Genomic DNA, 25,710 nt, shown 5'->3' on the forward strand with positions numbered 1-25,710 from the left:
AAGCTATGAAGTTTCCGCTAGCATTTCTGTTCCTCTTTCTGTGCACAGTCATGGCCCAGCAGTCTCCAAAAATCACACACACCGTCTACTTTGACATCACAGAGGGCGAGGGAGAAGACGCCCACCACCTCGGCCGCATAGTCCTTGGTCTCTTTGGCGAGGTGGTGCCAAAAACAGTCGAGAACTTCTACCGGTTGGCCATCTCCGACGACCCTAAGCTGGGCTACAAGGGATCCAAGTTCCACAGAGTCATCCCTAACTTTATGATTCAAGGAGGCGATTTCACCAAGGGCGACGGAACCGGAGGCAAATCGATCTACGGGGCTAAGTTCGAGGATGAGAATTTTGAGCTGAAGCACGAGGGCCCAGGTTATCTGTCGATGGCGAATGCTGGGAAAGACACCAACGGCTCGCAATTTTTCATCACCACCGTGAAAACGCCATGGCTCGATGGAAAGCACGTGGTTTTCGGTAAGGTGCTCGACGGAATGGACACGGTCAAGCTCATTGAGTCCACCAAGACAGGTTTCCAGAACCGTCCTGTCCGGCCAATTGTCATTGCGGACGCCGGCGAGATCAATGTCGCCAAAGACGAGCTGTAGAGGTGTGGCTTGACGTCTCCGTCGACACATTGCTTTACGTAATCACTGAAATTTTTTGAGGCCCTATTTTCTGTAAGTACGTCAAATTTCGCTTGCATGTCTGCATTCAACAGCTCGTTGCCCAAGGTGATTGCGAGCTCCAGGGCTTCCCAATCACCCAGCTATGGCACCCGGCAGTCAGTGACGACTGAGACCCATCTTGGCCGCAGCTTTGTGTACTCGAGCTTCCGGCCTGATCTGAATTCTCCTTTGAACTCTTTGAATGCTGCTGTGCATTCGTCCAGTTCGATCAACGAAACGTCTGTGGGGCTAGCAGATGTCGGGGTCGATGACGTAGAGGAGATCTCGTACTACGTTGACGACGCGAGCACCCCTCCCGAGCGCTACGCCGAAGACTACACCCCGTTGCTGGCTGAAGATCTCGTCAAGAACGATTTTCAGGCCGCCTCCGCGTTCCCAGACGAGTATGCGGCGTTCAGCGGCGACGAGGAGGCGCAGAGACATACTGTAAACACTGCAAACACCTCTGTTGATGTTGCTGCATACAATAAGTACGATCATACTGGAGATGGACGTGCTGCTGGCACTGGCGTGTGGCAGGCATTGCAGACCCTGCGGACGGCCGATTCGCGCACGCTGGCACGAGAGTGTGTGGTGAAGCCGGTGAAGTATCTTCCGGCAGTGTTTTTGGGCACCTTGCTCAACATTCTCGACGGTTTGAGCTACGGCATGATTTTGTTTCCGATTGGAGAGAGCATGTTCAGCCAGATGGGCGCGCACGGGCTGTCTATGTTCTATGTCTCCACGATTATCTCGCAGCTGGTCTATTCTCTGGGAGGATCAGCGTTCAAGTCTGGGATCGGCTCAGAAATGATCGAGGTGACACCGTTCTTCCACCAGATGGGTATCAGCATCATGGTCAGCTTAGGCGACGACCAGGACGCGGTTCTGGCCACCACAATAGTCACGTACGCGCTCTCGGCGATGGTGACGGGGCTGGTGTTCTTTGTGCTTGGAAAATGCCGTCTGGGCCGTCTTGTTGGATTTTTCCCGCGCCACATCCTGGTTGGTTGCATAGGGGGTGTTGGCTATTTTCTGGTGGTCACCGCCATAGAGGTCTCGTCGCGGCTGGAGGGCGGGCTTGAGTACAACCTGCCCACGCTTCGATACTTGCTACAGCCGCTCGCATTTTGCCAGTGGTTCGTTCCGCTGGCTCTGGCCGCCGTGCTGGTGGTCATCCAGCACTACAACTCTAGTGCGCTGATCGTGCCGCTGTATTTCATTGTCGTGTTTGCTGTCTTCCACCTGATCGTGTACTTTGTGCCCTCGTGGGACCTGCAGGACGCCAGAGACTACGGGTGGGTGTTCTCTGCGCCGCAGAGCGACACCCCGTGGTACTCTTTTTACAGCTTCTACAAATTTGACCGGGTGAGCTGGTGGGCCGTGCTGCACCAGGTCCCGACGATGCTGGCGCTCACGTTCTTTGGCATCTTGCACGTGCCGATCAACGTGCCTGCGCTCGCGGTCACCGTGGAGATGGACGACTTCGACGTGGACCGCGAGCTCATGGCGCACGGGCTGTCCAACGCGCTCTCGGGGCTCTGTGGTAGCATCCAGAACTACCTGGTGTACACCAACTCTGTGCTTTTCATTCGGGCAGGAGCAGACTCGCGCCTCAGCGGCGTGATGCTCGCCATGGCCACTACGTGTGTGATGTGGGCCGGCCCGAGCATAATAGGGTACATCCCCGTGGCCGTTGTTGGAGCCCTAATTTATTTGCTCGGCTACGAGCTGCTCAAGGAGGCGCTCTACGACACAAAGGGCAAGCTCAGGAAATTCGAGTACTTCACCATCGTCATGATCGTGCTCACCATGGGCGCCTGGGACTTTGTGTACGGGATCCTGGTGGGCGTTCTGCTGGCGTGCCTATCGTTTGTGGTCGAGGCGGCGCGCAAGCCCGTGGTTTCTGGCATTTACACGGGCGAGTACGCGCGCTCGATAGTCTTGCGCCACCCGAAACAGCAGGAGTTCCTCAAGGACGTGGGCAAGCAGATCTACGTGATGAAATTACAGGGGTCTCTATTTTTCGGCTCAATTGGCGGGCTCGAGGAGAAAGTGCGTGCGCGGTTCGAGAACCACACTTTTGCCCGAGAGCCAATCAAGTACCTCATTCTCGACATGAACAATGTGCAGAGCATCGACTTTTCTGCCGTCGAGGGCTTCCGTCGGATCCGCAACCTGGTCATCGAGAAAGACTCGTACATGATCATCTCGTCTGTGACCGACAAGTCTGCGATCGTCGAGGCTCTCAAGGACTCTGGCCTGTGGGAGACCAGCGAGCACCACGAGCGCATCCAGCTGTTCAACAACCTGAACACGGCGCTCGAATGGTGCGAGAACATTTTTTTGGAAGCATACAAGGAGCTGGGCCGAAAGTCGCGGAAACTGACCGTCCCCACGCCGCAACTGGTTGAAACCATGATGTCTGGGTCGCCGCGGCACGCGCACGTGATGCGCGCAGCGCGCAAGACGCTGGACCTCGAGTCGCACAAACGGCGGCTCTCCATCACAGCCAACTCCAAGAACCCGCTGACGCTTGTTTCCACAGCCATGCAGGGCATCAGCGAGGTGCGCGACGACCAGTTTTGGAGCCGGCTGGTTCCGTATCTGACGCGCCAGGAGCTCGCAGCTAACCAGGTCGTCTACGAAAAGCACCTCAACCAGCCATGTCTCTATTTTGTCGAGTCCGGCATGATCGGCTACGACATCTACTTCAACAACCTCAAGTTCTGTCTCAACAGCTGGGTGCTACCGCTCACCATATTTGGCGACATCGTCAAGACCCAGAGCGACCGCGTGGTGCGCTACTACTCGAACACAGAGAGCGTCGTTTGGAAGCTTGACGAGCCAAGCATCAACAAGCTGAGACGCCAGGACAACGACCTGTACGAGGAGCTTCTCGTGGTGAGTCTGCGGCTCTTCACCAGCAAGCTGGACTCCATCTCCTCTAATATTCTCGTGAGCTCATAGACATAGCGCAACTCAATAGATATACATACGAGCTACCTTTTTGTCTGGAAGTTTGGCTCCGCTGGGCTGAGATGGCGCCCCCGCTCCAAAACCCGTAGGCTCTTGTGCTGTTCTGGCCCCTCTAACTCATTGCTCCGGCAAACACACCCCTACACCACAAATCCTCCTCAATGTGCTCGCACTGACAAATATATTATTTATGGAGGCCCTGCTCGCCGTCAACAGCGTCGATTCCGGCGTTTCTGTTGGACCCAGCCAGCTTGGCGGGCTTGGACTATTTGTAAACAAGGACATAGATGGCGAGATTCTCAGAATTGGCCGTGAGCACACCTACAGCATCTACACCTGTTTGGAACTCAGTAAGAAAATAAAGGACCAGACAGAGCCCCCGGTGATTAAGTCGCTTTTGGGCTTCTACTGCAACGGCCCGCCTAACGAGACGAGAATTCTGATTTGCTACATGATTGGATTCGAGGTTCTTCGCCGGTTGGGCAAGCTGGAGGGATACAAAAAGCTCCAACAGTACTTGAATGTTTTACTGCGCACGGAAATCGGTAATTTATGGCAGGACGAGGAGCCTCTTCTTGAAAGTTATTATGAGTTGGAGCCGGGAAACTCGTTGGTGAACGCCACGTTGCTGGAGAAACAGAGCGGCGAGGTTAGCGAATTGTCGAGGTACATCTCCGAGACGTGGAGGGTGACTTTTGAAGAGCACGCGATCCAGCAGCTCGTAGCTGCGGTCCGTTCGCGGACGCTGGAAGTCCCCAGAAAAGTCAGCGACGACGACGACTTCTCTGTCGATGTTACGCTGGTGCCGCTTCTGGACTTTGCCAACCACGACAACTCCAAACAGAATGCGTATTTTGATCTCGATCCAAAAACAGACGAGATCGTCCTAATTGCCAAACGGCCGCTCTCTGGCGGCTCAGAAGTGCTCATCAGCTACACGCCAGTTGAGGAGATGACACGGATGTTTATCACGTACGGTTTCTATCCTCGCTCGGACGGTCTGAAGGTGGTGGACGTGCCGTTTTGGGGATACCACCACTTCGACCGGTCTGAGGAGCTGGCCCAGTACGTTTTCCAGCAGCGGCAGCCGACGAACCTGCAATTTGTGCTGGAGTATGCAGATGGCCAGCTGGTGGACCTTTTCCTGAATATGGCGTCGAACTACAGCTTTGCAGGACTCATTGGCCCCGACGACGTGCCGACCGTGATGGAAAACGCATCCGAGGAACAGATCGACGGGGCGCTCAGCACATTGCTGGAACTGGTCGAGTCGTACTTCGCGGAGCGTGTCGAGCGAGCACAGGAGTTTGCCAAATTCTGCGACGACTACGAGGCAGAAAATGGCACCAAAAATATCAGGCAGCTGGTGCAGTTCCACCTGGAACTGTACAACAAATATCTCGACAAGATGCGACAGATAGCGCCCCGAGCGGGCTCTGAATCACTATACGACCTGGTAATGGTCGACGGAGATGACTGGGTCGAGCACCGTCTACCTCCAGTGTACAATTTTCTTACCAGGGAGCTGGCACGGCATTAAATTGAAATTTAGGTCACGATTTATATATTATCTTTTTTTTTTTTTTTTGACACAATTGTGGCTTGCTCATAAACGCAAATGTCAGATATAGGGCCAGTTTATTCAACGGGCCGCGGAGGAGCAGGCAATGTCGTGCACCAGTCTGCAGCCGATGAGGTTGTTGTGCCGCACGAAACTCACAGCTCATTCAAACAGGACGAACACGGCAAGTTCCATTACCCCACAGGCAGGGGAGGGGCGGGCAACGTGACGGAGCTGGAGGCTGTTCCCAGCCCGCGGGAGGACCCTGCTGCCATCAAGGAGGAGCTGAGTCCGGTGTTTTCTACTGGACGAGGCGGCGCGGGAAATAGAGTGCACGTTAAGGATTCAAGCGCCATTGAACCGGAACTGGAGCAGCAGGTGTCGCCAGTCCATATGACTGAGAGTTCGCAGAAGAAAGCCTCGCTGTCCGCTGGCAAGACCAGTGGTGGCATTATCGGCAAACTCAAGAAAATCTTTAAATGAACGTAATGACTAGTTGTGAAATGAACAGTGAGCTTTTGACTTCGTGCGATCAGCAGCATGAGCATTATTGATCTATATGTGATAAATAAGCTGTCAGCACAGCGATGATCCTGGCCAGACAGATAATAAATACGGTATTCCTGGAGTGGTAGCTTTTCCCCACTAGTGCTCGTGCAGCCCGACCCAGTGTCTCCAGTCGTGCTTGGCCCGGTACAGCATCCAGAACCACATCGTCGCCCCAAGAGCAGTGGCCGTGTACCGGTAGATTGGCGGAACGTGGGGCACTGGGGCCCCTGAATGTTTGATATATTTGGCCGTCATGAGGGGAAGAATAAATACTTAAAATAGGGCTGTGTCCTCCAAAAATAAAAGCCTCTAAAATATATTTCCTACATGTCTTCTTGGTTGGGCAGAGTTCGGCTCGCCGACGAGGAGCAGCAGGAGTCTTCGTGGTGGCACTCAGAGTCATTCAGTCTCTCATATTTTGAGCGCATGGCGCTGTTTGCCGTGACCCTGTGCGGTTCCTTTGTTTGTTACGGTCTTTGCCTTGTCCTGCTGCCCTTGTTGTCACTCAAGCCACGCAAATTCGCATTACTGTGGACTTTGGGCTCGATCTTGTTTCTCACCTCGTTTGCGTTCATGAGCGGGTTTAATAAATTCGCCAAACATCTGATTTCCAAGGAGCGGTTATGGTTCACCGTCTCCTTTGTCGGATCTATAGTGGCTACTCTGTGGTTCTGTCTTGTGTGGAAGTACACTCTAGTTGTTCTTATATGTGGTGTCGTGCAATTGATTGCCTCAATCGCCTATACAGTCAGCTACTTTCCCTACGGCCGGCAGGGACTTAATCTGACGGGCTCTGCTGCTAGAGCACAGCTGGACAACTGGATTAATAGCTGAGCTGGACAATGCTGACCAGGCCCCGGGAGTAGGGATCCAGGTTTTCCTTGATTTCAGACAACCGCGCCTGGAAAGCAGTCTCGCTCATACGGGCAAGCACAAGCCCTGTTTCAAGGTCATTGGCACCAAAATACGTCTCCAGCAGGTTGGCGGTATCGGCCTTACCGAAATTCTTCATCAGACCCACAGACACAATTTTTTTGATGGTGTCCGGTGTCGACTCTGCAAGGTGGTTGCGCAGCTGGACCACCATGTATCCGATGAAGGGATTGTGTTTATCTAGAGCCAGCAGTTTGTTCAACGATTGCAGACATAGAACGTATTTCTTCAGCTGGAAGTTAACTCTGAAATTGAAGATCTGTGTGAAGACAGCGTCGTGCTGGTGCAGCAGCGCTTGCTGCTTCACAAGAATATCCAACTTTTCGTCCTGGATGATTTGGTGGAGCGCCTTTTCTCCAAACACGTCATCGTCCTCTGCAACAGATTGAGAGTACTGCACTAGCTCCTCTCTTTTCCTGATCTCCTCCTTCTTGAGCTTCTTGTGCCCCTGTTCGGTCGTGAACAGCACCTTGTGGCGCACTGCTTCCAGGACAGTCTCGCTCAAGCCATCCAGAACACGGTTGTACATCGGCTGATCGAACAAGTTATCTGCCCAGTCAATCATGGTAAGATACGCTCTTGGAGTGCCCTTTCTCATGCAATAGTGGTGGAAGTCGACCTGGTCCTCGTAAAATTCTTCGAAGATCTTGGTCAGGCTGACGTATCTCTTGAACGCAAGACCCAGGTTTGTCTTGGCTTCGGTGCTGTTGTGCTCACCCAGAGCCTTTCTATATTTTCTCAGGTAGCTTTCTGCACTCTCCACAATAAACCAGATAGATTGCATCAAATGCAGGTCTCTCAGGCCGTTGGGACTGTCATCATTCTTCGTGAAGACAGAGATCGTATCAATCGCTTTGTGAACGTTATCGGCACGCAAATAGTACTTGGTGGTCTTGGTGTTGATAAATCTATCCTGCAGGTCTAGTTTGAGACCCTCGTTCATCACTGAAGCAGCCTGGTCCAGCTCGTTCATCCTTTTATAAATACGTGCCTTGAAGATGTACAACTCAACGAGCGTAGGCGTGTGATTGATGGCCAGCTCAATCATCCTGAGAGCCTCTGAGTAACTTCCTACGTGGTAGTGGTGCTGCGCCAGGAAATAGGCCGTCCAGCAGTATGTCAATGGCTGGTCTTGGATCGTCTCAAAGAATTCAGACACAATGGAATATATGGTAGCAGCATGCGAGTTGTTTTTGTACAGTGGCTTGACATTGACAAATGTCGACGGAACACCACGTCTCAGCTGGCCAAGCACGTAGTTTTGGGCCTTCCGCTTGAACTCGTCGCCGGCCAGGAAAGTGAGTGGAATGAAATGAGGTGGGTCCGACTTTGGGTAGAAAGATGCCAATTTCTCGTATAAGGCGACTCTCACGCGTGGAGCGTTGCGCACTCCTAGAGAATCCTCCAACTGGTAGTAGTACTTGGCGTTGTCTGGATTTCTTTTGAGCAGCTTCCGGTACACCAACGATGCTTCCTTTTTTCTATTCAGTTTCATGAGGTAATCTGCCCTTTTCTCTAGTAACGACAAACCGTCCAGGACCATATTAGTGGCCTCGATCCTGTCCAGGTCCTTCAAGGCGGCTTCGTAGTCACCCATCTGGGCAATGACGTCGTTTCTATAAAGCAGACACTCCGAGTGCTCGTAGTAGTCGCTTTCCTGCAGTTTATCACTGATAAGCTCTTCAATGCGGCCAAGCACTTTTTCGGCATTTGGCAGATCGCCGTGCAGATGATGTGCGACGGCAGACGCCGTCCAATTAGCTCGGTAGCCAGGCTGGTCCTCCAGGTAGCCTAATCTGGATTTCGGCAAATTCTTGAAGTCTCGAATCTGGCTTTGCATGGAGCTGAGATCACGCAAAATGCTCTTGTTTGTGGAGCCGTGATCCATCGCAGCCTGGTACCATTTAGCGGCCTCTTTATAGTTTTTGACGGCCCTGTAGTAAATACCGCCAATATGGTTCACCACGTTGTTTGTGCCGTCCTTTTCCAAGGCTCTGGTGATGTACGATTCCGCAGACGCCTTGTCTGTATCCGAGTAGTACAAGGCAAGTCCTTTCAGAGCGAGACTCTCCGCGTGATGCGGGTTCTTCTTCAGAATACCATCAATTAGCTTCAATGACTTCTTGTACTGCTTAGAGTCGTAGAGCTTGAGGGCCTCGCGGAACTGGTTTTCCTCTTTGCTGGCCGTGGCGCGATAATTCGCAGTCTTGGACATCTGAAAATAAAATTAAATAAATGGACAAATTTGTGAAAAATTCGGAACTGTCACAATTACCGTCTAATACATATATATACCTAAAATACAGCCTGCTGATTCTGACCGCTATTTTGCTACAACTTGCCAATGCGATGACACTCCTCCAGGAAGAATCGGATCTGCTCAGGGTCCATGAACGGGTGGGTTCCGTGGCCAAAGTTGATGATATAGTTCTTCTTTCCTCCGCCAAATCCCCTGATCATCTCCTCGGTCTTGCGACTGATAGTCTCACGCGATCCGTACATCACGCAGGGGTCCAGATTTCCTTGAAGCGCGACCCTGCCTTTGGCCACCTTGACAGCCTCTTCTGGCTCGTACAGCCAGTCGAGCGAGACAACGTCGTAGCCCGACTCGCACAGCTCATCTAGAGCATAGAACGAGCCCTTGGCAAAGACAGTGAGCGGGATCTTCTCGGTGATTCCCAGATCCTTCAGCCTCAACGGCAACCTTTGCGAGATTTGGCGTAAGTACGGCAGCGAAAACTCCCTGAAATCGGCCGGACTCAGCTCTCCGCCCCAGCTCTCAAACACTTGCAACATCTGTGCTCCCGCCTTCACCTGGAGCGCAAGGAACTCTACAGCCACATCTGTAATCATTTGAAGCAGCCTATGAGACGCCTCTGGGTACTTGAAGAGCCACTCCTTGACGAAACGGTAAATTTTCGATCCTCCTCCTTCTATCATGTAGCACATCAAAGTCCATGGGGCACCGCAGAAACCCAGCAGCGGAACACGTCCCTGCAGCTTGATTCTCGTAGTGGTTATAGAAGTAAACGCCCAGTCCAGCTCCTTCGCCACATCTGTGTTGTTGTTAAGCCTGTTGAGGTCCTCCGGCACCCTGAGTGGATCCGTAAAACGGGGCCCCACCTTATCCACCATTTGGACATCCATGCCCATTGCTTGGGGTATGACGAGAATGTCGCTGAAAATAATAGCTGCGTCGATCAGCCCGTCGAAGTGGTCGATGGGCTGGATGGTGATGGCAGAAGCGATCTCGGGGTCTCTGCAGGTCTCAAAGAAATCGCGATTGCCCTTGACCTCGTGGTACTCCGGTAGATATCGACCGGCCTGCCGCATCAGCCACACAGGAGGCCTCTCAACAGCCTCACCTCGCGCAGCTCTCAGAATCAAATCGTTCTTCAGTGGGGGAAACATTGAGGATGCTGACTTTTCAATTTGATTTTTTTTTTTGACTCGCCCCGTGGCGCATGCGGGCAGTGAAATGTGGCTATAAGCAACATAAATAAAATATCTTAAACAAGCCGTACTGAAATTAGGAAGCAATGTCTCAAGAACCCGGGAGGATCACCAAGTTCATCCAGTCCACCTTTGGGTTCAGGAAAACAACCCTTACGGTATTGGTGATTATTTCGTACATTGTCACCATCCTTCTGAATTTATACTTCGATAAGGTCTCCCTCACTCCCCCAGAACCTGCTCCACGGATACTAAGTACGGCGTGGCTTGATCTGCAGACCATCTCAACCAATTTTCATCCATACACGTCTCACGCTAACGACGATGTTCATGACTACTTGCTTGAGAGAATCTCCACTATTTGCGCGAGAAAGAGCTACATGGAGGTTGATGACGACTATGACAAACTAAAGTTCATGGTGAACCAGCAGGACGTCTTTGACCCAGAGTCGCTTACAAACAGAATCATCTACTTTGAAAGCGGCAACATAGTGGTGAAAATCGAAGGCAAGAGCCCCGCTTTGCCCGGCGTTCTGGTGAGCTCCCATTACGATTCTGTTCCGACGGCCTATGGTGCCACAGATGACGGAATGGGCGTGGCTTCCATGTTGGGAATTCTTGAACATTACTCTTCAGATGAGAGCGAGCAGCCTGAACGAACCATCATCTTCAATTTTAACAACGACGAGGAGTTCGGGCTGTTGGGAGCAGAAGCGTTCATGAAACACAAGTGGGCCAAACTCGTGAAATATTTTGTTAATCTGGAGGGAACAGGAGCTGGAGGAAAGGCAATTCTGTTCAGAAGTACTGATGTTGGAGTACTCAGCTACTACTCCGCTGCAAGCAGGCCGTTTGCCAACTCTTTATTTCAAGAGGGCTTCCAGAGCGGCCTCATCAGGTCCCAGACAGACTACAAAGTTTACGTCGAAAACGGTCTCCGCGGTGTTGACATTGCCTTTTACAAGCCAAGATCTTTATACCACACCCTACGGGACTCAATTACAGGCACTTCTTTGGGCTCGCTATGGCACATGGAGATCAATGCCCTGAACCTCGTGGACGCTTTAGCCAACGAAAGCACACAAATTAGTGACGATACTTCCCAAGCGGTGTTTTTTGACATTCTCGGCAAGTTTTTCTTCTACTGCTCTGTCAACAGTCTTTACGTTTTGGACATTTTCATTGTGAGCATTGTGCCAATCGTCACCATCATTTGTGTGCTCATTGTTGCTAAAAGAGGAACCTGGTACGTTGAGTTTGGCAGGGGCTGGCTGAGATACCCAATCAGTTTGCTAGCATCCTATGCACTGACCGCATTCGTGTCCAAATACCTCTATCTGAATGATCCTGTGCTGCTCTCAAACGATTATATCTCTCCGCTATTGGCCTTGTCATCTTTAAATCTGTTATCCAACTACTTGATTTTGAACTTCCTTGCTTGGCTGCGGCCCATCCATGACCAGAAACTGGTTTGTTTGCTTGAACTGAACTTTATTTTGTGGATTGGGGCAATCTGGATGACAATGCAAGAAAAACAGGAGCACAATGTCGCAGGCTACATTATAACAATCGTTCACTCGCTGGTGTCGGTGTCGTCTATTTTTGGCCTGATCGGGCTGACTCTCAAAAGAAGAGCTCCTCGCTACAGAAGAACAATGAAGCCAAGAATCTACGGATCAAATGAGCAGGAGCGGCCTCATTCGGATAATGAAAACAGCTCCCCAGCTGAGACAATTCCGGACTCCAACGACTCGGAGAATCAACCTCTGCTACCGCCGGAGAACTCATCCAATAACAACAACTCCACCATCGTGGTCATAGAGCACGAGTCGGAAGAAACCTATAAGCAGAAACTAAAGCACGCAGCACTACAGTCGTTCTCCTATGACTGGTCTATCCAGTTCCTTATTCTTGTGCCGTTGTCCACTTTTTTGATCTACACAAATGGCGAACTGGCTTTACAAGCCTTGAATCAGACTGTGCAGGAGTCATCATACTTCGGCAGGGTCACAATGCAAATTCTTGTCGGCGTGGCCGTCAGTGTTGGCGTTCCAGTGACCCCATTCATCCACAAGCTCAACGGCGCGCTGGTACTGTTCCTTACTGCTGTGTTGCTGGTATGCTCTATGGTGTCATACTTTGAAAGCCCTTACTCTTACGCCAACCCATTGAAGCTACGCTTTTTGCAGACTATTAATGAGGCTTCGAAGGCGCCACTAGTCAACCTCTTCGGCCGGGCTGGCTACATTGAGCCGATGCTCCGGGATCTTCCTTCGTTAAAGGATAGTGGGACCGCTATTAGCTGCACTATCAACAACGATATGGGCACGGAGCGTTGTCAGTACGAGGGTCCTCGTCCTTACCTTCTGGACGGAACCAGTGCAGATAACGAGTTTTCGCACTACCTGAGCGTTCAGGTTGTTAACAATTCGAACAACGGTGACGTTGTGGACAACTACACCCCTGTGGAAGTGGATTTCCTCATCAACGTGCAAGACAACAGAAACTGCATTTTGCGGTTCAACTCGTCCAACTACGACTCGCTCAAGTCTCCTCACTCAGAAAAGATGGTTTCACCAGTGAAGCTGGTCACTCTGTATGTTAACGGATACGAGTCTGTGCCGTTGTCTTCTGTTCCTTCTGGCTATTCGACCGACGAGGCCGGCAACCATCGGTTCAAGACGATGAAAGGTATTGACGAAATCCAGCTCCACAAGCTAAACTGGACGCAGCCATACTACCACGTTGGTCTACAATGGCTGCGCACTGCGTTCGATGACGACGACAACATCGACAAGAGCGCACAATTGGGCATGTCTGTGTCATGCTATTGGGGAGAGTACGACGAGGAGGTCCGTGTCGACGACCGCAAGGTCCGCAAGGTCAGGGCGCTGGACGAGCTGATTCAGTACTCACCACGCCACATGGTGTACAGCAATCTGGAACGTGGGCTTGTGGAGATTAATTCGCATGTAATTCTTTAGGGTAGCAAAATAACAAGTCAGGTTTATCAAGAACCGGCCTGCCGGAACTTTCCTAAAATTACCCTGCTAGAAGACAGATTTCGCAGGCAGAGAGTAAAATTTACGGGGTAAAGAAGCAGTCTTATCGGGGTTGCAGATTCCTCGGTCCGTCTGGTTACGGGAGAATCCGTGCAGCTAAGAAAAAAAATACACAAAATATATTGCTAATCTGGATCAGGAATCTTTTGCAGCCAGCTTCACTGATGAAAAACGAAGTCTCCACAGCACCGGATTCTGACTTTGCCAGCAGGTTTCGTCGGGTGCGTGCTTGTGCGAGATGCCATCGGCTAAAGATGCGCTGCGTGTACGAAGACCCCAACTTCGAGAGCTGCACGCGGTGCTTCAAGGCGAGTTTGAAGTGCTCTATCACGGAAGACCCTACAGAGACGACTGCGCGCTCACGGCCGCGCAAGAAGATCAAGCTCAAGGGCACAGGGCCCCTGAGCGCGCTGCAAACTAGCATGGGGGAGGCCACCAGGCTTTTTCAGACGCTGCAAAGACAGATGGCAGAGACGACAAACAATAGTACACTGACTCTGGACGGCCAGAAACTGGATTTTTCGAGCCTGGACGAAAACCTAAACCCAGAGAGCCTTTCACAGCTGCAGGCGCAGCTCACGGACCTACAAAGACTGCTTGCTCACGCGGTCACCTTCAGCAAGGACGTGTATCTCAGTTCGAAAGATCAGAATGTCGCTTCTTCGATCAATTCCATGAAGGAGGGCCCTGTGAAGAGTGTGCCGAATCTGCCTTTTGTTGCGTACGGCCCAAACCTCGTCAAGGAGCTGATAAAGCTGAAGATTCTGAGCGAGGAGGACGCGCGCTCGCGATTCGACTACTTTCTTAGCGACGTGCTGTGCTACTGGCCGTGTGTCTCAATTCCGTCTCATTACACGTTCGACTGGCTCTTGGAGAACGAGCCTCTTGTGTTGCTGGCATTTGTCACGGTCACGTGCCTCAACGAGGTCGATCTGCACGATACTCTGCTCTACTATCTCGACAACAATCTTGCGCAAAGGGTGGGCGTGCTGGGCGACATTTCCCCCACCCTAGTGCAGGTCTACCTGACGCTGTCGCTGTGGTGTTCCCCCCCACGCAAGTGGGGGTCATACAAGCACCAGATGAGTCTGCTGACGGCTCTGAATCTGACGCTGTGTCTCGACCTCGGGAACGAGGCCCATCGAACGGGCCCCAACGTGCTCAAGGACGATTCCGAGGAGCGCAAAATCCTGCGCACATACATCGGCGTGTACTCGTGCTGCGGATCGCTGGGGCTGTCTCTTCCCCGGTTCAAGGTGGTGAACTGGACAAACACGCACGAACGGTGCTGTCAGATTTTGCTGATGGGCGACGTGACCAGGTACGACCGGTTTCTGGCATACTACGCGCGACTCGTGGCAATTGGCGAAGAGATATTCCAATTTTTGTGTCCGACAACTGCGTCTCCGTCGCTGGCTACGCGGCTTAACATGCTTTTCAGTGCCGATAAGGAAACGCAGGACGAGAACTCGTTTCCGCACGAGAGCCTGCGCGCCATGATGATCAGCTACGAGAAGAAGATGCAGAAACTGGCCACCGAGAGCGGCCTGCTCACGTCGGAGTCGAAGGAGAAAAACCTGCTCTCCATCATCTACTACCAACTACTCATGACGATGTATGATTACGTGGTCTGTCGTGTTCTCGTGCGCAAAGACACGCTCACAGACGTTTATTTGCAGACGCTGAACCGTCTGGTGCGGGCAAGCATCAAGGTTGTGGACTCCTTTGTTGCTCTGAGCGACCAGACGTCGACATTTCCTACGTTTTTCTACTACAGACCTATGCACGCGCTCGTGGCCCTGATCCGGTCCCGGCTGCTGGTCAAGTCGCAACGGCTGGACGTCGAGGTGAACGTGGAGCACGAGTACGAGCGCGTGGCTGCTGCGCTGGCGAAAATCGCCGCGAAGAGCAAAGTTGCTTCTCGGATGACGATGATTCTCACGCGGGTGCGCAAGTGGATGCAGGTGTCGAACAATTTCAACAGAGACGGCGCCACCAACTCGATGGTGGACCTTCTGGACGAGCTGGGCAAGGAAAAAGCCGTAGAGAACATCAGCATCAACCTAAAGGGCAAAAAGGAGGGCGACAACGGGCACCTGAACCCGGACTCGCGCATCCAGTTCAGCAAGTTTATAAACTACAGCGCAGATAGCATGTCGCGCAAAAACAGCCGCAAGCTATCGATGAGCTCGTCGCGGCCGCAGAGCCGGTCGGGCTCGACATACATTCCGTCGCCTATTGGCTTCAACTCCAGTGAGAACAACGACTCGCCCGGTAACGGCAGCGAGGCTGCGGACCGGAAACCGGAACTAGGTACCACCGGCCTCGAAAATCCTATGGAACAAACCACAGAGTCGCAAAACTTGCTCAACGACATCTTCTCGCAGATCGACTCGGACATCCTCAACTTCAACGAAACCTCGGTGCTGGAAATGATGCCAGAGACCGATCTGAACATTTTCGGCGGTGAGGAAGGCTACGGGTTTTGGTGAAGAAACATTGGACGCTCACTTTGTACAGTACTTGATATATTCGCTCTATTCACAAGATTGACACATCTATTAGTCTTGATTGATCGCGTGATATCTTTTTCCACGGAACCCGAAGGTCTGCTGGTTGTATTGAAACACCTCATGCGGATTGTAGTCGTTGAGCTCCCATTTAGTGGATCCGAACACGTTCGGCACGATGTCCATCAGAATGTCCATGTCGTCGGCGTAGTTCTGGACGAGCCAGTCGTAGTCTTTCTGTATGTCGTTGGCGTGGTAGCCTGTCACGAACACGCCGCACTTGGAGTCCAGAAGACCAGGAATGCTCTTTTCCCACAGCTCCGTGGAAACTCCTGATCCCATTCTCGGATGGAAGCAGAAAAACACGTCGAGATAAGGATCGTAAGGGAAAAAGTCCTGGGCCTCGTGCAGCACGTTGAAGTCGTATGTGTGATAGTAGAAACACAATGTGTCGTCGACTCGCTTGACTATCGGTCTCTCGGAAACAAGATACTGCTTCTTCTCCCTATCGTAGTAAGATTCTGGACCAATGAAATGCAGCTCGAAAGAAATGCCGGGGAATAAATATGTCAGCTCTTTCCATACAAATCCGGGCAACATGGACTCGGATTTCGAGTTCAGAAGGAAAATCCGTATCGGGCGGTCCTTCAGCGACGAGACTCTGGTGTCCGGATACAGAGTGTATCTCAAAGCGGCCAGACTCTTGAGACCTTCGACGGAAACGGGGCCCTTGGGCTTGAGGAAGTACGGAGAATACTGATGCACGATGGACGCTATGGTGGACGGGAAGCTCAACATCTTGGTCACGACAGCCAGCTGAAACTCTGTGTCCATGGAATAGAAGCGTCTCGTGTACAGGTAGGTATCCCAGCTAGCAAAGTTGACGAGGGTGTCTTGTGGCTGCTGCGATGGAAAGTCAAACTCCGGGAACTGTCTTCCGGATCTCAGGTCGTGCTCGTAGATGTTGACTTTTTTCAAGATTTCGTATCTCTTGGATTCGTGGTAATCGGTGTCTTGCTCCCACGCCTCTCTGGAGTGATGCGTGGGAATCCCCGAGTATGGACAGGTATAGTTGATATCTTTGTTTGTGACGGGACATTTGGCCTTTGCCCGGATGGTGGCAGCCCGCATCCTCAGGTCCGGCGACGGGGACTGGTCCCACGGATGGAATCTGTTCTCCGGTGTAGGATCATCAGGAGAGGGCGGTGGGTCCAAGCAAAGCACGCTGCGGATAAAGGAGCCGATCCGACGACTGCACACGGGGTTTGCAACACCCCTCTGCACGGTCTTGCTGATTTTGACGCGGACAAACATGGAGCCCAGCAACTTCTTCTCAAACAGCACAGTTACAGGCTCAAGCTAGTTTAATGTGAACAAGCGTCGAAAATTTTATTTGCAAGCCAGACACCCGCAATGTATTTGGCAGAATTGGATTTTTGGAGCTTTCCATCTCTATGTCTTCGTCCGATGATTATGGCAAGTCACCGCTGGAAGTCGAGTTCGAGGCCGAGATCCGCTACTGCTCGTCCGATATGCGGCCGCTCACCAACAGAGAGCCTAAGATAGTGCGCGGAATAACGCTCCAGACCACTGTCTCCGAGCTGCTGAATATGTGCGACGAACAAGACATCCTGGAAATCGTCATTGAAAATGAGCACTCCTCCAAGTCGCTGGACCCCAGCTTGCCCTTGTATCACATCCTACAATGCGGCGCAAACGTCACTACCGACCAGGTGCCCACGATAATATCGGTCAGCGTGCTACTGCCCGGCTCGGTGGCACAGCTCAAGAAGTACGTGGTGGCCATTACGGACGAGCTCGGACGCGAAAACAAGGTCGAATTGACCTCCCAAGACTGCATTCTAGTCGATAACCGCCAGACCGGCTACGACTCCTACGTGCTCTTGTCCAACGCAGGTCGCCAAAAACTTGCGACCCTTGCTCCGCTCAACACAGAATTCCATGCCCGTAGTGCTCCGGCAGCGCGCGACTGGCCGGCTTCGGTAGGCCAGGTCTTCGCCACGTCATTGCATCTGCTCTTTAGCACGCCCTCCCTGCTGGTGCGCGGAGCGGTGCACTTCGCTACACAGGGAACGTTCTGGCGTCTCGTCAACATCAGCTGGGTGGTGATCAAGCTGGCTATCGGGGTCACTGTCGTCGGGACTTCAACACAGGTAAGCAACGTTTCAGGCTTGAGAAACTTTATCGCAGACATTTTCTTGGGATACATTATTTTGGGCACCATGCTTGGACGCGATCTGTGGGCGAGCTTGAAGGAGCTGGTCGAAAAAGATCTGCCGGCGTCAGCACAGAGCTCTGTGCTGCCCGTGGTGCAAAAAGGGTTGTCCCTCTCTGATGCGGTGCAACAGAAGTTAGAGTCGTCGATAATCCTACTGCTCCGATTTCTTCTGCAACACGAAAGACGGGGGCCTTTGCAGTTGCCAGGAAAAAGCGGGCCCGAGGGCCCGCTGGACCCAAAAAGGGAACTAAGACACTATTTTTGTGTGGCGTTGCAGGACGCCATATTACTGGTGATCACTCTGCACCCAACAGTGTTTCTGCTCTGCCAACAGGAACTGAAGAGACAGCAGGAATTGGTGGAGAAACTAGTCAGAGATCAGAAGGAACGAGAGCACATTGACTTATCGGCTCAACAAGAATAACGCGCAGTACAGTAACCAGGTTTTTCACTTTATAATCAGGGCTGTGCAGATTACGTATAACTTTATAAGACCGTTCCAGAATTTTTGGTTTAGTTAGTAATTTGATAAGGCAGATAGTTACGTAAGTAAGCTTTTTCGAGCCGTTTCGGCGCCCAACAGGGTGAGTATAAAAGGATGAGGAACATCCAAATTTTTTCCAAGATCTTTGGACATTTTCGTACCGATTTTTAGATTCCACAATGGTTGCTCAGATTCAAAAGCCAGCTCCAACCTTCAAGAAGACTGCCGTCATCGACGGTATGTTTGAGGAAGTCTCGCTCGAACAGTTCAAGGGTAAGTGGGTGTTGCTCGCATTCATCCCATTGGCTTTCACCTTCGTCTGCCCAACTGAGATCATTGCCTACTCCGAGGCAGCCAAGAGATTTGCCGATAAGGATTGCCAAGTTCTGTTTGCTTCCACCGATTCCGAGTACTCTCTGTTGGCTTGGACCAACGTGGCACGTGCCGACGGTGGATTGGGCAAGGTCAACATCCCATTGCTCGCCGATACCAACCACACTCTCTCCAGAGACTACGGCGTTTTGATTGAGGAGGAGGGTGTTGCTCTCAGAGGCATCTTCTTGATCGACCCTAAGGGTGTTTTGAGACAGATCACCATCAACGATTTGCCTGTTGGTAGAAACGTTGAGGAGTCCCTGAGACTTTTGGAGGCCTTCCAATTCACTGAGATTCACGGGGAGGTCTGCCCAGCTAACTGGACTGCTGGTGCCGACACTATCAAGCCAGAGGTCAGCAAGGCCAAGGACTACTTTTCCAAGCACGGTTAGATAGAGCCAGTTAGACAAAAGGACATGTTATATAGCTTTTTAGCACGCGAATTTACCAAAACTTGGCCTGTGAAGTAGATCGCGGCGGATCTCACTGCACCTTGAGTATCAGCTTCAGCGTCGACGGCGTTGAACTGTCGACGATATTAATTTGCACTTTGGCAACTCGATCCGCGAACGGGATTAATTTGACCACAGGAATATCTGTCGCGAAAGCGTCCGGTTTTTTCGAGTTGTACAAGTCGCCCTCCGCTGTGAAGAACAACGGCTGCTGGAGCCCAAACTTCTGTGTGGCCCCGGCCACAAACAGGCCCAGTGTGCACCGCTCGTCAATGACATAATCCTGAGGTAAGCTGGCACACACGGCACAGTCGGCGGCCTTGTCGTACGGATCGGAAACGCACACAACTCCTGTTTCTCCGTTGTAGTACATGGAGTCGCGCATGTTATCTGCACAGGACGTGACAAATTTGAAGCATTCGTGGCAGCACGCGGCGGCAACGACCGCGTTTGTCGACGCGATTGCTGGAATGATGTTTTTCACCACTCCCAGCGTCTTCGCCTTCGTGACACCCTCAATTCCAAACTGGCTAGCGCGCTCCTTAGCCAGCTGGTACATGAGGTCCACGTGCTCAGGAACATCGGCGTCGAAGTCCATATCTGGGTAGCGTTTGGGCCATTCGAGTTCATGGGCCCATTCGATGCAGTGCTCCGGCAATCGAGGCGTTGAGGCCAGCGTGCACAGGGGGTAGGTGGTCTGCACAGGGACCAGTTTCATGTAGCACTCGAAACATGCTGTTATAGTGGGGATCATGAGCTTGACCGATCCCTGGAATCCTTCGGTTCCTCCGTCGATCCAGGGAATGATGCGGCCCGCCGTCGCTGCCAAAGATACTAGTTTCTCGTTCATCCATCGTCTGGCTTCAATGCTGTCTAGTCCGCACACGATGATCGAGAATTGTGAGTAAAAGTCGTCGTCAAAGTCCTGAATCTTGCAGAAGTGAGGAACAAGTGTTAGTCCTCGGCGTGCTAAGCGTCTGGAGACAAATTCGCACGCGACAATGGCTTTTGATTTCCCCACATCACTGGATCGAAATAGAAATTGACGGTTCAGGTTGCTGGTCTCGATAGTATCCATGTCAATGCACTCGATATGGCGGAACCCAGAGAGGACGAGGTTTTTCAGAATCTCGCATCCTAGCCCTCCAGCCCCGAGCACAAGAACCTTGCTCGTTAACAGGGACTCCAGACCGAATTCTGGTGTGTAATCTGGATCTGTAAAAGGACCAGACCGGCTGAGAAAAGTGGCCATTTATTTATATATGGAAATTGATACTGAATTTTTTTTAGATAAGTCTAATTTTCTCCTTCAATCTTCCGCCGCGGAAATTGTATAGACAGCGGCCCTCCTGGGGCGCTGTTTGCAGCTGTCTCCATGCCTCGTAGATATACTCTGGCATGATCGGTTTGGTGTCGTTGCTCGGCTCGTCAAACAGGTATCTGCGCTTCTTGTTCTCTTTCTCCTGCCTGAACTCTTCTCTCCGATTCTTCTTTATCTCCAGTGCCTTCTCGGTCAAGGAGCATACCATCTCAAACGTTAGAAACCCAAGAATATCGATAACATCGTCATTAGGACGACTCTCGGTGAGCTGTGCCATCCCACACCATTCTCTAAATCGTTTGGCTTTACGGAAAGTGAAGCTCGCCTGCCTGCATTCCGACCAATGCACATACTCTTTCTGTGTCATGTTCTTCGTTCTCTCGTCATTCTGTTTGAGCCGTTTCAATTGCGCAAAAACGGCTTCGCGCTCCTCCTCGTCAATCTGGTTGCCCTGTCCGTCGTCGTTGGATTCCAGAGGCTGCTCGTTAAACATGAACTCCAGCTCCCAGGGAAGCCGGATCTGCGACTTTTTCTGTTTGGCAAGCATCTTGTTATCCATGCCGCTTGCGTTGGGTGCTCCAGCAGCTCCTCCGGCAGGATTGTCCAGCAGATCGTTTCCGGCACCTAGGTCGCCAGACTCTTGATCCTTGGCGTTTTTCCGCACGTCTTTCCAGGAAAGATACGTGCGCAACCGGTTGACCTTGGCCTTGTCGTGTCTGATCAGGAAAATGAGATCCTCCGGTAAAATGCTCTTTTGTCCTCTGGCGTTGGCCGTCTTTTGGGCCTGCAATATCAGCTCCACGACCTGGTCCTTAACGATCGTCTCAATCACCATAGTCGTGCTTTCTGGCGGGTCGTTCGTCTCTCCGCTGACGAACATCATCTGCTGGATCTCCAGCCGGTACTTATATTTGGCCTTGTCCATGGCTAAATAATTAATTGCAAATTATTTTTCGAGACATGACTAGTTCCTGGATTTCGTCGCCGGTCGAAAGTATCCACAAGGACAGGTTCCAAGGCTGGTGTGTTTCGATAGCGTCGAAAAATGAGATTCCATTGTTGATATCGCAACTGCACGAGGAAAACCCTAGCATTAAGAAAGCCACCCATCCAGCCATGTTCGCCTGGAGAACAGCTACAACGGCACTTGAGCCGCCGCACATAGCCAACCTCGATCAGGGAAAGAACGACAACGGGGAGAGAGGGGCAGGGGAACGACTTGTGTCCATTCTTAACGACTTCAAGCTACTCAACGTGCTGGTGTTGGTGGTAAGATGGCATAATGGCCCTAATCTCGGCAGTAAACGATTCAGAGTGATCAGCAAGTGCGGCACACAAGCGCTGCTACGGGCAGGGTGGCTACAACCAAAACCCAAATTGTTCAGGGACGTGAAAACGCATCTTATTATCTAAACTACCGTCACACAGACTATTTGAACACCTTACCATCAACGATCTCTTGGCCGTTAACAGGCTTGTCCCAAGCCCACATATTGTCGACAAAGTCTCTGTCTTCTGGCTTGGATGGGTCCAGCTTCGTGATCTCGTAGGATTCCCAGTCTGGAGCAACCTCGAAAGCTGGAACAGCGTCCTGGCCCCTGACAAGGAATGCACCAATGATACCATTGTTGTTATTTTCACCGTAAACGACGGCAGAACCGAACATATACTTGGTGGAAGCAGACAGTCTGTTGAAGAATCCTCCAACCAAGTTGTTGGACATGAAGGTCAAGGTCAGCTCGTCGTTGTACTTGTAAGCGACCTTCCACAGAGACCATTCGTCTGGGTTGAAGAACTCATTCCAGAAGTATGGCAGAGCAACGGCTCTGGTGTCCTCGTTAGAGTACTTTCTCTTCCACTCGTCAAGGGGGATGGATGGCTTTCCAAGGGCCTCCAGTGGGTGCTTTGGCTTCTTCTCTTGGGCTGGCTCCTCGGCTGGCTTTTCAGCAGCAGCCTTTGGAGCTGGCTCGGCCTTTGAAGCCTTCTCAGCCTTTGGAGCTTTTTCCTTCTTGGCTGGCTTTGGTGGCTCCAAAGGTTTCTCGATCAGCTTGACGTCCTTGAAGAACCAGTTCAGGAAGTCAGTGGCAGCAATGGTCTTCCACCATCTGGTCAAGTATGGGTGCTTGGATCTCCACTCGTCACCGTACAGAACGGTGAATGGTCTGTAGAACATAGAAGCAACAAACACATCAGCGATGGTTAGTCTCTCGCCAACCAGGTAAGTGAAGTGCTCCAATCTGGCCTCTAGAGCAGCGACGCACTTCTCCATCTTCCCGAGGGCTTCATCGACAGCCTTCTTGTTGTATGGGGCCTTGCCGACAAATGGCTTGAAGGCAGCCGTGGCTTCGACCATGAATTCGGAGGAAGCGAAGGAGATCCATTTCAGAACTTGAGCACGCTCTTGGATGGTCTTTCCTAGCAATGGGTGATTTTCATCTTTCAAAGACACCACTAGAGAGGTTAGTAAGATTTTCACATAGGAAAACGGACCAGATGCATCTCAGATTCGTAATCTCGACATGGTATTTAAGACAGGGATAACTGTATAATTGATGGAAATATTTCATCATAAAAGCATCAATCATGGTCCGCATACGCAAATACTCACAGTAATAGAGGACAGCGATGGCCTCGTTCAGCTTGTAGCCCCTTGGACCAATGAAGGCTGGAACTTTGCCCAATGGGAAGTTCTTTTGGAAAGCCTCATCGGTCTTCTCGCCAAACTTGACGTCCAAGTCCAGAGCCTTGACAACACCCTTAGCGGCCAAAACTCTGGTGGCCTCACCAGCATATAAAGTACCCAACGACATTTTGTCTAGTGTTAAAGATCAATTATAATGTACTTTTGTTCGTGCTTGGAAAATTTTTAAGCTAGCGAGTCGTGTGAAACACACCAGGAGTAAGGTGTCCAAGAAAGCTAACCACAGTAAGCTTGTTCCTGTTTGAGATTCTCCACAATGAATCTTAGAGTATGGCCGATTTCGACGCATTTCGTCCGATCGCTACACAGCTTGGCCCCTTTTGCCGAAATTGCGGCCAAGTTCAACTTTGACAAGCCGACTCACACGATTCGCGAGATCAACCGGGACCACAAGAGAGTGGGAAAGGGTACCGTTATTTTGAACGGCTGGATTGATAGGCCTCCCAAAAAGCTGTCTTCCAAGCTTGTTTTTGCCTCATTAAGAGACACAAAGTCAGACTACGCCCAACTCATTTGCAAGGACCAGGAAACAGCAGAAAAGCTTGCTTCCAGGAAGCCAGAGGACGTGGTGAGCGTGATAGGTACTGTGCAGCCGAAGAAGAGCAAAGACGGGAAGCCGGAGACGTGGGAGCTGGTACTAAAGGATCTGAAGGTCTTGAACACCGCGGACATCCAAACCGTGCAGCTAAACTCTCTGAAACAAACAACCGGTCAGTTTCCGCAGGAGTTCAGGTATCTCCAACTTAGGCAACCTTACTATCAAAAGTCGCTGCGGAAAAGGGCCCAGATTGCTGCGGTTGCACGTAGCGTGCTAGACGAAAACGAATTTGTCGAAATCGAGACACCGCTGCTGTTCAAGTCGACGCCTGAGGGGGCCGACGAGTTTCTTGTCCCGACCCGAAAAAAGGGCCAGTTCTACGCTCTTCCTCAATCACCACAGCAGTACAAGCAACTGTTGATAGCCAGTGGATTTGATCGGTATTACCAACTAGCCAAATGCTTCCGCGACGAAGATCTTCGTGCGGATAGACAGCCCGAGTTCACCCAGATCGATTTGGAGATGGGGTTTGCAAAGAAGGAAGATGTCATGCGCATAGTGGAGACTGTGATCAAGGCTATATTTAAGGAGACTCGCCAGGTTGACTTGTTCACTCCGAACGAGGACTTATCTAGTGTGGTTTTAGCGGGTGAAAAGCCATTGAAAAGGCTCTCATATAGAGAGGCGATGCATTATTACGGTATCGACAAACCAGACCTCCGTTACAACCTGAGGTTTAAGGTCCTGGACGAGTTTTTCGAGAGCCAAGGAACCATTCAGGGAGTTGTTCTTACTGGAGCTGCCAACTTTGACGGAATTGACCAGCTGATCAGTTCGCATGAGTACGCACACCGCAGGCCGTATATTGCCAAGATCAAGTCCGACCACGATCTCACTACCTGGCATGCAGCATCTCCGTTTGTATTCAAGGGAGAAATCAACGCATTGAACGGAAAACTCGGTCTTCAAGTTGGGGATGTCGTAGCCCTGGGTGACATAGTTTATCCCGACAAACAGAGACACAGACACGTTTATGAAAACCCTACACCTTTAGGGAAATTCAGACAACTGGCTATCCAGCATTTCCCAGAGCTCTGGAGACACGACACGGGACTCTCAGCAAGCGACACCTTCGCAGCGTGCTGGGTAACCAATTTCCCACTATTTTCGCCGGCAGAAGACTCCCAGTCCAAGGGAAAAGAATACCCTATTTATCTAAAAGACAAATACGAGGCGACTCACCATCCATTCACAATGTTCGACTTGACTCAGGGAGTCACACCTTCTCCGGACAACGTTCTAGACATCGAAGGAGAACATTATGACCTGGTGATCAACGGAGTCGAAGTTGGCGGAGGGTCGCAAAGAATCCACGATGCACAGGTACAAAGATACGTCCTCAAGGAAATTCTGAAGGTCCACAACGCCGAGGAGCTGTTTGGTCACCTGCTAAAAGCACTTGACAGTGGCTGTCCACCGCACGCGGGGTTTGCTGTGGGATTTGACCGACTCTGTTCAATGATCGTTGGGTCAAGTAACATCAGAGACGTTGTGGCGTTCCCGAAGACGCAAGCGGGAACGGACCCTGTGGTCGGGTCGCCAAGTAGAGTGGCCCAGGATACGCTGGAGAACTACCATATCCAGTGCAAGGATGTCTAAATGGATCGCGTGCGCCCCTGCATCGTTACAGGTGCTCATAACCTATTTCGTCGAGAAAATTTCTTCGCGAAAAGGCAGCCCCCAGCATGGCAAGCGAAGGCAAATCCGGGTATTCGTAAACTGGGCCAGCTTGTACATATTCAAATTTCCTAGGATAACCAGGTTAATTTTTGCCCAATAAGGAGTTAGTCCAGTCAAGGCTTCCCATTTACAGCTACAAGGGCGCAGTTAT

At 51.4% G+C, this 25,710-nt stretch overlaps 17 protein-coding genes across 17 annotated transcripts; 10 read left to right on the top strand and 7 right to left on the bottom strand.

Moving 5' to 3' along the window:
- Nucleotides 1-50: 50 nt before the first annotated feature.
- On the top strand, nt 51-602 carry KL911_001153 (uncharacterized protein; the record flags this gene model as incomplete). Its single annotated transcript, XM_043196080.1, has 1 exon — nt 51-602. One exon carries the CDS (start codon nt 51-53, stop codon nt 600-602), a length of 552 nt encoding a protein of 183 aa, XP_043055726.1.
- Nucleotides 603-698: 96 nt separating this feature from the next.
- On the top strand, nt 699-3,632 carry KL911_001154 (uncharacterized protein; the record flags this gene model as incomplete). The annotated part of the gene is made up of 1 exon (XM_043196081.1): nt 699-3,632. The coding sequence occupies one exon, from the start codon at nt 699-701 to the stop codon at nt 3,630-3,632; it is 2,934 nt and encodes a 977-aa protein (XP_043055727.1).
- Nucleotides 3,633-3,831: 199 nt separating this feature from the next.
- Nucleotides 3,832-5,181, top strand: KL911_001155 (uncharacterized protein; the record flags this gene model as incomplete). The annotated part of the gene is made up of 1 exon (XM_043196082.1): nt 3,832-5,181. One exon carries the CDS (start codon nt 3,832-3,834, stop codon nt 5,179-5,181), a length of 1,350 nt encoding a protein of 449 aa, XP_043055728.1.
- A 78-nt stretch (nt 5,182-5,259) lies between these two features.
- Nucleotides 5,260-5,685, top strand: KL911_001156 (uncharacterized protein; the record flags this gene model as incomplete). Its single annotated transcript, XM_043196083.1, has 1 exon — nt 5,260-5,685. The coding sequence occupies one exon, from the start codon at nt 5,260-5,262 to the stop codon at nt 5,683-5,685; it is 426 nt and encodes a 141-aa protein (XP_043055729.1).
- A 64-nt stretch (nt 5,686-5,749) lies between these two features.
- KL911_001157 (uncharacterized protein) lies at nt 5,750-6,326 on the bottom strand (the record flags this gene model as incomplete). Its single annotated transcript, XM_043196084.1, has 2 exons — nt 5,750-6,143; nt 6,223-6,326. 2 exons carry the CDS (start codon nt 6,324-6,326, stop codon nt 5,750-5,752), a joined length of 498 nt encoding a protein of 165 aa, XP_043055730.1.
- Nucleotides 6,327-6,574: 248 nt separating this feature from the next.
- KL911_001158 (uncharacterized protein) lies at nt 6,575-8,899 on the bottom strand (the record flags this gene model as incomplete). The annotated part of the gene is made up of 1 exon (XM_043196085.1): nt 6,575-8,899. The coding sequence occupies one exon, from the start codon at nt 8,897-8,899 to the stop codon at nt 6,575-6,577; it is 2,325 nt and encodes a 774-aa protein (XP_043055731.1).
- A 116-nt stretch (nt 8,900-9,015) lies between these two features.
- On the bottom strand, nt 9,016-10,095 carry KL911_001159 (uncharacterized protein; the record flags this gene model as incomplete). The annotated part of the gene is made up of 1 exon (XM_043196086.1): nt 9,016-10,095. The coding sequence occupies one exon, from the start codon at nt 10,093-10,095 to the stop codon at nt 9,016-9,018; it is 1,080 nt and encodes a 359-aa protein (XP_043055732.1).
- A 128-nt stretch (nt 10,096-10,223) lies between these two features.
- KL911_001160 (uncharacterized protein) lies at nt 10,224-13,121 on the top strand (the record flags this gene model as incomplete). The annotated part of the gene is made up of 1 exon (XM_043196088.1): nt 10,224-13,121. The coding sequence occupies one exon, from the start codon at nt 10,224-10,226 to the stop codon at nt 13,119-13,121; it is 2,898 nt and encodes a 965-aa protein (XP_043055733.1).
- A 242-nt stretch (nt 13,122-13,363) lies between these two features.
- Nucleotides 13,364-15,691, top strand: KL911_001161 (uncharacterized protein; the record flags this gene model as incomplete). Its single annotated transcript, XM_043196089.1, has 1 exon — nt 13,364-15,691. One exon carries the CDS (start codon nt 13,364-13,366, stop codon nt 15,689-15,691), a length of 2,328 nt encoding a protein of 775 aa, XP_043055734.1.
- Nucleotides 15,692-15,760: 69 nt separating this feature from the next.
- Nucleotides 15,761-17,023, bottom strand: KL911_001162 (uncharacterized protein; the record flags this gene model as incomplete). Its single annotated transcript, XM_043196090.1, has 1 exon — nt 15,761-17,023. The coding sequence occupies one exon, from the start codon at nt 17,021-17,023 to the stop codon at nt 15,761-15,763; it is 1,263 nt and encodes a 420-aa protein (XP_043055735.1).
- Nucleotides 17,024-17,163: 140 nt separating this feature from the next.
- Nucleotides 17,164-18,372, top strand: KL911_001163 (uncharacterized protein; the record flags this gene model as incomplete). Its single annotated transcript, XM_043196091.1, has 1 exon — nt 17,164-18,372. One exon carries the CDS (start codon nt 17,164-17,166, stop codon nt 18,370-18,372), a length of 1,209 nt encoding a protein of 402 aa, XP_043055736.1.
- A 239-nt stretch (nt 18,373-18,611) lies between these two features.
- KL911_001164 (uncharacterized protein) lies at nt 18,612-19,199 on the top strand (the record flags this gene model as incomplete). The annotated part of the gene is made up of 1 exon (XM_043196092.1): nt 18,612-19,199. The coding sequence occupies one exon, from the start codon at nt 18,612-18,614 to the stop codon at nt 19,197-19,199; it is 588 nt and encodes a 195-aa protein (XP_043055737.1).
- A 91-nt stretch (nt 19,200-19,290) lies between these two features.
- KL911_001165 (uncharacterized protein) lies at nt 19,291-20,511 on the bottom strand (the record flags this gene model as incomplete). Its single annotated transcript, XM_043196093.1, has 1 exon — nt 19,291-20,511. One exon carries the CDS (start codon nt 20,509-20,511, stop codon nt 19,291-19,293), a length of 1,221 nt encoding a protein of 406 aa, XP_043055738.1.
- Nucleotides 20,512-20,545: 34 nt separating this feature from the next.
- KL911_001166 (uncharacterized protein) lies at nt 20,546-21,505 on the bottom strand (the record flags this gene model as incomplete). Its single annotated transcript, XM_043196094.1, has 1 exon — nt 20,546-21,505. The coding sequence occupies one exon, from the start codon at nt 21,503-21,505 to the stop codon at nt 20,546-20,548; it is 960 nt and encodes a 319-aa protein (XP_043055739.1).
- Nucleotides 21,506-21,540: 35 nt separating this feature from the next.
- Nucleotides 21,541-21,993, top strand: KL911_001167 (uncharacterized protein; the record flags this gene model as incomplete). Its single annotated transcript, XM_043196095.1, has 1 exon — nt 21,541-21,993. The coding sequence occupies one exon, from the start codon at nt 21,541-21,543 to the stop codon at nt 21,991-21,993; it is 453 nt and encodes a 150-aa protein (XP_043055740.1).
- A 16-nt stretch (nt 21,994-22,009) lies between these two features.
- KL911_001168 (uncharacterized protein) lies at nt 22,010-23,390 on the bottom strand (the record flags this gene model as incomplete). Its single annotated transcript, XM_043196096.1, has 2 exons — nt 22,010-23,031; nt 23,114-23,390. The coding sequence occupies 2 exons, from the start codon at nt 23,388-23,390 to the stop codon at nt 22,010-22,012; spliced, it is 1,299 nt and encodes a 432-aa protein (XP_043055741.1).
- Nucleotides 23,391-23,537: 147 nt separating this feature from the next.
- Nucleotides 23,538-25,478, top strand: KL911_001169 (uncharacterized protein; the record flags this gene model as incomplete). The annotated part of the gene is made up of 1 exon (XM_043196097.1): nt 23,538-25,478. The coding sequence occupies one exon, from the start codon at nt 23,538-23,540 to the stop codon at nt 25,476-25,478; it is 1,941 nt and encodes a 646-aa protein (XP_043055742.1).
- Nucleotides 25,479-25,710: the final 232 nt, after the last annotated feature.

This window comes from Ogataea haglerorum, assembly GCF_019207285.1.
Source record: "Ogataea haglerorum isolate 81-453-3 chromosome Unknown 81-453-3_NODE_3_length_672639_cov_96.912891, whole genome shotgun sequence".
In the NCBI taxonomy this organism is placed as follows: Eukaryota; Fungi; Ascomycota; class Pichiomycetes; order Pichiales; family Pichiaceae; genus Ogataea; species Ogataea haglerorum.